We start from the raw sequence: 12,043 nt of genomic DNA on the forward strand, positions 1-12,043 counted from the left end.
TCTAATTTTTATTAAATTTAATTATGGTAATCTATCAAAGGTTTTCTTTAATTAACAATATCAAAAGCTTAATTTTACTGATAATTGATAGGATCTTCATTTAAACAATAACCAATCGTAAAACAAAAGTGTATAACCCAAAATGTAACAATTCAGAAGTAGAATAATCATAATGGAAATGATTTAGGGGTTAACAGGGATTAAGTTTTCATACAACTAACTTCGTTGATAATTTTTTATCAAGCAAGAACAACATCTAGTTTGTACAATAAACAGTATAAAATGACTTCAGTTTATTCCACGATTACGGTTATTTCCTTTTGCTTATTTATAAAGAACAATAATTTATTTAATCAAGGAGAAGTTCAGTTAGTTGAACAACTATTTCAGTGGGTTTTTTTTCTGGGAGGAAACTAATGTTCAAGAGTTCATTACCTGATATCAACTTATTACACAATATAACTTTAAGCAACTAGCTTCTTAATAGAATTCAAGTTTTAGACATGATCAATATAGGGGGTATGTTAGTTATACTGACAGATACAAGTAGTATGTAACACTAATCGGAAGTCGAATGCTTGCCAGAATAAGATCGAGAAGATTCAATTGAAGAAAACAGAAAGCAGTTGTAATAATAACAGCATTGAAAGAATCATTGAGTATTTAAATGATATTTAAAGGAAGATGTACAAATAATGTATGTAATGTATGTTTTTCATATTTTACGAAAGTACTCTGTAATTCTGGATTAAACAATAAATTAGTTTTCTCACCAGAGATCTTGTTCACTACAAATAAGATTTGTAACTCGATATCACAATAGGATTTACAATGCCGAATGGGAAGCAATATAGTTCGCTTGAAAGTTTTATTCTAGATTTTATGGCTTCTGTTTATATATATATATATATATATATATATATATATATATATATCGTGTTAACTGATGTTTTCTTGCGTTGAATAAAAGTATCGGATCAGTTATAAATCTTACACAATTAGAAGTACAGTAATAATTCCATATTATCAGTAGACAGTTTTAAATTTATCTAATCAGATCAGACAACAGTATATGTTAAGTCATGTTAATCCTGGGTATCAATCAAAATACTTTATTCATCTAAATATATTATACAAAATTAGAAATACTTGTTAAACATACTTCTTGTTATTGACATTAGACAAAAAAGTTTCATTTATTTTACAAGCAAATTAGAAAATCAAAGTTTGTTTTTTTATAGCTAAATGGATAACATGAAATTCATTCTTCTTATTTATTCATTCGACAATCAGTTAAGAAGTTCCACAGATTTTAGAATGATTATTGAATGACATTAGTATGAAATACTTTTCAGTCAAACAGATCAAACAATAACTTTTAACATCAAAAGACTATAAACACTCAATCATATTCTTATAATAACAAAGGAAACGTGAAGTAAATATATGAATGGGTTTCTTTACAAGTTCAGTAGAGAAAAGAAAACTCACACGTACGTAATTAGTTTTAACCCGGAACGTTCAAATAGTACTAATCAAACTTGTCGTATTGTTATAACTTGTGACCGCCTGGATGCCCTGTTAATGTATAACCTGATAATACCACCAATTAAAGAACAGAGATTTATCGATTGGACCAATAGCACACGAAACCCGTACGAGCAGTCTAGAGTACTTATCGGTTCTGCTTTCTGCCTAGCCCAGCCAGTTAAGTCCAGAACAGCCTCTGTGGTATGAATCATTATATTTTAAACATACTGACTTTATATACCACTCAAACAGACCACATAATACCATAAAATAGAAAATAACATTTGTACAAGCTCTAGTCAATTGTGGCTGTGAATGTGGGAGACAGTAATTAATAGACTGGGTATAACTCAAGAATGGTAAATCGTATAATAATAGTTCATAGGTCAAAATAAAGCGTATAATAAGAGGGAGACGAATATGAATAGTTTAGTTAGTTAACAATTATACTATAAAAATATATGTATCATATCGGTCCATAAACAGATACGAAAATTTACCATTCATTATTATTGTCGAGGCATAGCACATATCTATAATTCATTGTCAGTAATTTTGAATTTTCAGAAATGAATGAATCAGTTAATTATACAGTTTTATCCACAAAATTTGTGAAAAAGTTTACAAATGCAATCATTAGAAATTTACCTGGTAAACAGTTTAGAGAAATCCGGTCTTGAATAAATACTGTTCAATATTATCAATTACAACAAAAATTAAGTTATTTCTTGAAGTAGTTTTAAGTAGCCCATATTTTCAAGATATCAGTAATAATAATACGGAACATGAACGTTTTATATTATTCAACGAAAATTTAATCCAACATTGACAGTTGATAATGAAAAATACTTTCATATTAATATAAAGACTAATGACTTAATTTATTGTTGTGAGATTGGCATATAAAACTGATATTCAACATTCGTTTGTGATAGGTCATAACCTATTGAGAATAGTTATTGATAATTCATTGTATGATATGGTAAATATGTGTTCAAACAGTACGTCATTGATTAATTGGTTTTAAACACTACTCATTTCCATTTAGAAATATCTAACTGTAAAAAAGTCAGTTAAAATTGGTGTATTCATATATTATTTAAGATATTTTGGCAGTCAAATAAATAATTAACCACGATCTTACTTTACATTACCCGTCGTCAGATTGGGTGTTGTAGTATCAATTGCAAGCCATTCAAATATATCCGTAGACACAACAAGTAACAGATTTAATGCAAAATAGTGATAATGCTGATAATGATAGAGTAAACTTTTGTTTCGCTCTCACATGGTCACGCGAATATATAGCCTCTGACAGGGAAGTCCTACTCACTGCCTTCTCATGGCATTACTGTTGTTTACGAAATTGAGAGGACGAAAAGCGAATGTCCGGTGCTTTAATCGGGTTGGTGGACACGGAAAGTTCACCTAGGTGAGTTGGAAAACCCTGATTACAAACCAATGGTGCACATGGGCTCCAGTATCCTGAGGGAACAAATAGCATAGGAATCAATCGTTGGTCACCGACTACCATGGGATAGTATCTCTTCACGATGATCCACTGCCTTGTGGATCAGGCCTCTAGGTCTAAGGCTCCGGGTGTAGCCCCCTAATGAAACCGCCTGCTTCAGTTTGGGCACCTGGGCAGTATCACAGCCCTCACACAAATCGAATGAGATTTGTGTGGCGCATATATATCTGGTGCTTCCTTGTACCAATATTTATGTGTTGAAATAAATAAATAAATAAACTTTTGCTTATTAAACTACTGAACTAAAAAAAGCTTAACATAATTAAATACATTCATACAAGCTATGAATTGGTTGCATCATATTATCTACAATAATATTTCAATATTTTCGAAAAAATAATTAACTGAAAAACATATACACTTGATAACATGGAAGTGCTACAGTTATCATTACTATAAATAGCTTAACTGAAACATTTGGTGAATTAAAGATAGATAAAACGAACGAAGTAATAATTCTTTCCAATTAATTTATTATAATTTTTTTAAATTGATATTTAGTTTCGTATTAGAATGTAATAACCAAATGGATGGTGACTAGATTCATGGAAATTTTAGAACTGATGGACACTTACTGAAGTAACAAGAATCTATAAATACTATTGGTTGGCTAAGGAACTACAAAAATAATCTTTCGGTATTAAGTGTTCTTATTGGAGGCTTTCTTAAATAGATTGTCGTAATTTTGATTTCATCTGCGTCCTTGATATGTTATGTGGAAATGATTTTCACACTGTGAACTATGCAGATAACTAAAGTTCTTCTTCATCGTACTGAAACAGAACTTGATAATGTTAAAATCTATACATTGAGAAGTTGGTTCTTGATAAAAACGTTCATTTTATTTTTCTATCTCACCGTTTTGTTAACAGAGTGTTTAGGAAGAGATTTCTATGAAACTGATTGGTTGATGCATCAATCCGAAAACTTCTTCTTCCCATTGGAATTGTAAAAGCTAAACAATGGTTTTCATCTATTTTTAGAGCTTCATTGTATTCAGTAACGAAAATCTGTCTCAAAGATTTTAGTTTGCATCACATGTTTAACATAAATAGCAACATTTACATGTTATATATATATAAGCTTAAACGTGATCCACTTAATTTCTCACTGTTCGTCTTTTTTTCCATAAATGTGACAAGGAATTGAAACCAGCTTGTACAAATAACAATGAAACAAAAATAAACCATTAATGTATTGATAATCAGTCTAGACTATTCTAGTTAGTAGTTTTTAGTGTGATCAGTAGTGAGCATGAAAAGACAATAAATTTCTTATCTATAACAACTTACATCATTTCTAATTTTTTCAATCCTTAATAGGAAAATAATGAAATAAAGCCTTTCCTTTGTAATCAAGGCTATAGATATTAGATGTAGAAAATGAATTTTGAAACATTATTTCATTATTATACAATATTCAATAATCCCTTGTTGTCTTTATTATTGTTGACATGGAAACTATTTTGAAATTTTCGTTAATTTACGACAATATTTCTGTTGTAAACGCCATGCTTTTATGAATAAAGGAAAAAGCGTGAGTTGTGTCTAACAAATAAAAAAATATTATTCATTTGCTTTTAATTAGTGTTCTTTTTGAATTCAACAATAGTATGAATTATAGAATAACTGAAACAAGTCTCCTTAGTCTGACAACTATAACCAGACGAAAACATATTTAATTTACAAATGACTATTATAAAACAAAAAGTGGTTAATGTTAAATGAATTCATTGTAAACGGACATAATGAACTTATGTAAACAGTAAATTTTTCAAATTCTGTGAGAATATTGTATAATTAGAAGATAGCAGTAACTTACCCAAGTCTGCTACTCTTTGTGGATCACCGGCTGCTGACTAGAGATCTCAAAACAACTCTTCTACGGGAATTCACAATAGTATGCATTAGTGGCTCAATACGAGATCAAACAAACGATGATGATTTGTTTTGCGTCAATAAAAATATTTTTGAGTTCTTCATTCCAATATTATCTAGTCCATCTTTTAAACTTTTATAGATTTATGACACTGGAAGTTCTATCTACAAATTAGTAACTGACTTCAGATCTAATTAGTTCCTTAGTTTAAGAATCCTCGTTATTGTAAATTAAACATACATAATAAAAACATATTTCATTTTATTTTAATTACGCTTTCAAAGTATCTTTTATATATCCTGAATAATTCATTGATATCATGAAAGTATGCAGCATGTTTCGGATAGAATACAGCTAATATTCAATAAAGAACTTTCAGATATTCAAAAAGATCTAAATAAACAATTCTAAAGAACTTTAAATAATACAATTTCGAATATGCATAACTAATTATGTTTCAGATTTAGTGAAATGGCGAAGTAATTCACAAGAATCAGTAAATCATAATATGGTTTTTTCTAGTACAAATTCATCTGAAATATTGAATAATCTGAAACAGTTATGAAACTAAATTCACTTAGTATTGTTTGTTTGAATCTTCCCATTGATGTTGCACAAGCAAGTGGCTATCAGGACTCAGTGGCTGAGTGAATAACGCGATGGCGTTTGAAGCGAAAGGTACTGGGTTTGAGTCGCAGAGTGAACATCAACTCTGAGATGCAGGTTCATCCAGCTGACGAGTCCCAAATAGGGCGTCCTGGATTCTACTGCCAGCCACTATCCATCTTTGCTTAATTGTGAAACTAGCTAAATTGATTTAACTGATCTCAGTTCTTGAAGAAACAACATTTTAAAGATATTACTGAAGTGACATCAATTTTTCAAATGAATTTATTTTAAGTTTTTCAATTAATATAAATTTTATCAGAAGGGTTTTTGTGGATATTATAGTAATTTTAATAGTTGAGATCATTTATATATAATATCTACAAAACCCCTTCTGATAATAATCAACATATGCTCACTAGTGACTGGCTCCATGAGGTATTTTCTGGAGTTCTAGTGAGAAGCAGTGACCAGTGGAATTCAACCAGGTCCGTTGTGAGATAGTAACTCACTAAAGATATTTGTGGATGATGAAGCGATTTCGTGGATCAATTGAAGTTAGAAATTAACATTGTCGGATACTGGCTCAGTGATCTAGAGGTTATGCGTTCGCGCGCGAGACTGATAGGTCCTGGGTTCAAATCTCCTGGTGTGGGATCGTGGATGTGCACTGCTGAGGAGTCCCATAATAGGACGAGACCGCCATCCAGTGCTTTCAGGTCTTCTATGGTGGTCTAGCTTCAATTGACTCATGATCTCAACTATTAAAATTGATATAAATTTCTTGGAAACAGTAAAATATCATGATTTAACATTTTATAATTTAAGATGACAGTTTCAATCTTTTTTTAAAAAAATGACATGATATATGCCACATTCATTTATAATTTAAGTGCATTTCATTTATTTTATTTTCTTTATAAAGATTACCTTGTCATTAAACGTCAAAATATATAAATTAGAAATGATTCTTGGTTGACATATGAGTCTTATCTTTTAACTGAAAGTGCATTGGTTTATGCTAGATATTAAATGCAACTGTATTGAAATTCACAAAAAGTTTAATGCACTGTTGAATTTTATAGTTGAGATAATGAGTCAATTGAAGCTAGACCACCATGGAAAACCTGGAAGCACTGTACGGTCGTTTCGTCCTATTTAAGGGCTCCTCAGCAGTGCGCATCCATGATCCCACCACGCGACATTCGAACCCAGGACCTATCAGTCTCGCGCGCGAAGGTAACATATAAAATGATTGAGTTACATACGACATTTAAAAAAGTGATATTTCATCAAAATCATAGTAACAAATCTATGTCAAATCAAACTGATACAAACTGTTTTTGTATTACTTAAGATTGAAAATAACGTCAGGAGCTGGTATTTTGAAATCTTAGCTAATAATTGTAAACTATGAAACTTGATGTATAGCAAAGAAAACATTTGAAATATTCCCACACATTTTGATAAAGATTTGGCCATCAGAAAATAGACGCTGATTACGAGTCTCACTTATTTACTAACGCCTAATTACCCTCTTGGAACATAGCCTGCCAGGGTTATTTAAACAGATCTTTATCGTTTCAATTATTGCAAGTACCTTGAATATTTCAAGTTAGAGTTTGCTCAGTGATGCGATTTGATTATTTTCGTAAAGACCAACCTATCTAACACAAGCATCTCTTCCTAATGTCCTCTTTGGCTAGAACCTAGTCTATTCTATGCCATAACAGACTATTACTGATGATGTCTGGTCAACGAACTTATAAATATTTATACCTTTTTCATGATGGTTTCAGTAGTCCCCCAAGTTTCAGCTCCTTACAAAGGGACTATTTTAATGTTAATGCTGAGAATTGTAACTTTGGTTTTGTGTTCTATATGTTCTTCGATTGTAGGAATGTTGACCTCGCACCACTAATCTATGACTTCACATCTGCATCACAACTCTTTTGTTTGACAGTTATACTTTTCGAGGTACGTAAAAGTTTCCACCTCTTTTATTGAATCTTCTTTAGGTATATTTTGGCTGTTTCGCTCTGTGTTGCATTTCAGAATCTCAATTTTCCTCTTGCGACCTCTGATGGCTACTTTTGCAGTAGCTGCTGTAACAGTATCTGTCTTCTCCTGAATGACTGCTGTTCATAAAGTAATATAATTAATTCATCTGTGTGGTCCAAATCGTCTGGCTGCACTCAAGTTATCCACTTTATTCCATGCTTCTCATAAAATATGGAGGTCTTCATGATCCAGACAACAGCTAGGTAAAAGAGCAAACGTGAAAGTAGGTAACCTTATCTGACTTCGCTAAAATCACAAGCTTCTGTTATCAACTATTTAAAAAAAATTGCGAAGTTCTTATTGTATACGATTTTTAAGATAATTATCGGACTATATTCTGACTACTGAACAATACCATTTACCAGTTATAGTATCGTTGTACTGATTTAACAAACGTGTGTAATGGAAAAGAATGAGAGATAGTCATTTAACGAATGTAAGTTATTGGGTGCAAACGGATAACTTGCTCAGAATCAGAATGAAACACTTAAATAAGTCGCAGATAAAATTTCGATATTACATATTATGAAATAAAACTTCTTAGTAGTTAACATTTCAGTAAAAGATACTGATTAAAAACTATACACTTTAGTGACCTCATTGTCTTCATATTCTTTATCGTTTTTATAATGAATAGTTGTGTTACGTCCTTGAATCTGTCTACCTACTTCCGGGTCGAGTATAATGTAGATTAAAACCTTGACGCGATAGGCTGACTGGCTTAACCTTGTGGTTAGTATGCGTGAGTTCGAAGCGGCGGTAGAGAGACGAAAACTATTCTATCCCTGATTGTCTGACAAGCACGCGAGAGAGAGAAGACAAGACAACTGGAACACTAATCACTTTATTCCAATCCCGATCTAGCACTCGAATTCCGAATTCAGATTAGTGTGTAAAGATACATGAATAAATAGATGACTAACCTGATCACAACGTACAATAATTAGGAAAATACAATTATGTCCAAAACTGGAGGATTAGAGTAGAAAATAGAGTACAAAAGGTTGCGTCTAAATCACAATAGCTTTGGAAAAGAAAAGGTTATGGCAGTGAATCATACATCAAACGAAAGCTCATGATCTGTAGAATAGACTAGGGGCAAAAGTAAATGTTACAGTTTTACAAGCTTTGAATTAAATGAATTAAGGTCCCCAAAAGTAGTTTCCGTAGTTTGTTAAGGCTTCTTGTTTCACGGTTCACATCAAGTTGTGATTTGTTTTATCCCATCTTGAACAACTTGTTATCGATTTAGTCGATATCAATTTACCTAATATACATTTTTCAGTATCATATAGAATTAATTACTTGATGAATGTGTTTTCTTAGTTGAATAAAAGTAAATAGGATGAAATGAATAAATTTTCATCATTGGTTGACAGTGAATTTGAAAGAAAAAATATATGAATGTATATACGCCCACTTAATTTTTAGAGTAAACCATAATTATGCAATAACACCCACTATCATGCTTCATTGGTTCATTGAAGTTAGTAATAAATCTTATATAAATAAAATGAAAGTAGGAATAAAAATAAAAATGAATAAGTAATGACGTAATATACTCATATTTTGACGGTTTCTTGTTTATTTTAATAGGCTATTCAGTTTTTATAAATGATCCTCGTTCAATATTCATGACAACTACATAATTAAATTAGTGATGTAATCAATTTTTTGTAAAAAAATGCATCAACCAGATCAAGACAATGATATTTACTTACTACATTCTAATACTAATAGTAATGGTACTATTATCAATAAAAGTAACGTTGACAACATGACAAAGGGGATAATGATTTCAAATTATACAATGACAGATGATTACAACTTATGGAAAACTATATTACTTGGAGTTCTATTAATTGTTGCTGCCTTGTTAACTATAACTGGAAATGTTCTAGTTTTTATAGCTTTTCTTCGTGAAAGATATATGCGTAAAAATTTAACTAATTGGTTTTTGGTTTCTTTAGCTATAGCAGATTTATTAGTTGGAATTATTGTTATGCCATTTGCTATTTATCATACATTATATGATGCATATTGGCCATTTGGACGTGATTGGTGCGATATATGGCATGCATTTGATGTATTAAGTTCTACAGCATCAATATTGAATCTCTGTGCTATAGCATTGGAAAGATTCTGGGCAACTGAAAATCCTATCACGCATACATCAATGAGAACACGACGTCATTGTTTATTAATGCTTACGATTGTATGGATCTGTTCAGTACTTATATCATTTCCAGCAATTTTATGGTGGAGAAATACACAGGATTATGATAATAGCTCTCCGGAAGTATGCCACTTTACATCAGATAGTATTTACTTATTTGTCTCGTCATGTGTGTCGTTTTACATTCCATTAGTGGTTATGTTAGTTGTGTATGCACGCATTTATCGAACTGCTAATAATTTAATGAAATGTTTTAAAACTGGCGAAAAAATTGTTGTTTACTCAAATACTAAGCAACAATCACCATCAAGTTTGGATTTTCTAGCAACTAATGTGTTAAATGAAAACAAACAAAAACACTGGCTGAAGTACTCTCACAGCAAAATAAAAACAAAGAATTTCATTACACCACAACTTTCAATATCACATGGAGATAAAATGATACTACGTGTTCATCGTGGTGGAAATGCTGTTAACAAATACAGTAATAAAAGTAATAGTACATTTAAAACAACCAAATTGAAGACACATCCTAAACCTCATCGTTTGACCTTCAATTGCATTGAAAAGGGTATAATAAAAAGAAAAAAAACGAATGATTTAACAAATCTCAAAAGTTCACTTTGTATGAATAAGCATAACTTCAGCACAATGTCAAATACCAATACAAGAAGTAACATCACCTCTAAAAGTTGTGTTCTGGGTAATTCTATAATTTCTTCACTAAATAAATTTGATAATCGTCAGTTAAAATCTGATAAAAATCATTGGGATCATACAAGTTCTTTGATGCAAATCCCAATTCATTCTCAAATTATTACTGACAGTTTTCATAATAAGTTAACAAATAATCCGTTACTAGATCAAACTGATTTTAAACGCTCATATTCATTCAGTATCCTTAGTTGCCTATCTCATCCACAAGATAGTCAAAGATTTAAAAAATCTCAATGCCAGAAATCACAAATATTACCATTTCAATCGTCGACATATACGAAGAATCCACAAAGGTTACAATTCAAACAATGGAATAGTTCAACATGGCGATATGAACAAAATCACTTCACTGATTATCAATGTAATAATAATAAAGATAAAAAGTATTTAAAAAATCACTCTAGCGTATCAAATGAAAAGTGTAAACATTCAATTGCTAGACTTAGTATGAACCAACAAAATATCAACAACACTTCACTGATGAATTACACAACTGCCAATCTTACTTCAGCAACTGTTAATACTAATATGACTTATAATCCAGTAGGTAATACAAGTCAAATCGAAATTAATTCACTATCAAAAACAAAATGTTGGATAAATCAGTTGAGAGAGTTTGCTAGAAAAAAGTGTGTTTGTAAATTTGCACGTGAACAGAAAGCAGCTAAAACATTGGGAATTATAATGGGACTATTTATATTATGTTGGTTACCATTTTTTATTTGTAACATTCTAATTGCATTCAATCCACATTCACTGAATCAAAATGATGGATTTAAACAAGCCCACATTTTGGTGACCTGGTTAGGTTATATAAATTCGTGTATTAATCCAATAATATATGCACATTCAATGCATGAATTTCGTAGGGCATTTAAACGATTGCTATGTTTTCACTGGTGGTATCGTAAACAAATTCAGCTTAGGAAATCAACCACTTTTACAAGTCGTTGTTTATCTCATCGTATAACTTCCCAACATCATCATCCTAATCATAATCATCATCACCGCCATCATCATCATCATTATCGTCATCACCAAAACTGTCAGCATCAGTCTGATGATCATTTATGTAAATATAAATTTGAAACTGTTTATGAAATGCATCAACCAACACCGAAATATCCCAATATTACAGATTATCAATCAACAAACTGTCGTTTATTACATCAAGATCATGAGAATAGTTATTTATCATATAGTATACTCGTACCCAATTTAAGTGATTCTATTTGCTCTTAAAATCAATAACAACAATAATGAAAGAAAAATTTAAAAATTATTTTTGATTGAATTTATAAAAAAAATTATTTTTTAAGTAATAAACTGAAATATTCTTCTAAGAACTAATCATTGCTCAACAACAATTACTATGGGGTTATATTATTGAAAAATCAATTATTGTAATGTAATCTTAATACAAATAGAATATTCTGTAAACTTTTTTTTCTATTTTTGTTGTATTGTGACATAATACTATTTTTTTAATATTATGCTTATTGACGCCATGATATATATATATATATATATATATATCATCTAAA

At 30.7% G+C, this 12,043-nt stretch overlaps 1 protein-coding gene across 1 annotated transcript; it reads left to right on the top strand.

Annotated features, from left to right (window-relative positions):
- Positions 1-9,290: 9,290 nt before the first annotated feature.
- Smp_150180 (putative amine GPCR) lies at positions 9,291-11,741 on the top strand (the record flags this gene model as incomplete). Its single annotated transcript, XM_018799334.1, has 3 exons — positions 9,291-10,032; positions 10,645-10,920; positions 11,047-11,741. The coding sequence occupies 3 exons, from the start codon at positions 9,291-9,293 to the stop codon at positions 11,739-11,741; spliced, it is 1,713 nt and encodes a 570-aa protein (XP_018651133.1).
- Positions 11,742-12,043: the final 302 nt, after the last annotated feature.

Source organism: Schistosoma mansoni, chromosome 3 (genome assembly GCF_000237925.1).
Source record: "Schistosoma mansoni strain Puerto Rico chromosome 3, complete genome".
Taxonomy (NCBI): Eukaryota; Metazoa; Platyhelminthes; class Trematoda; order Strigeidida; family Schistosomatidae; genus Schistosoma; species Schistosoma mansoni.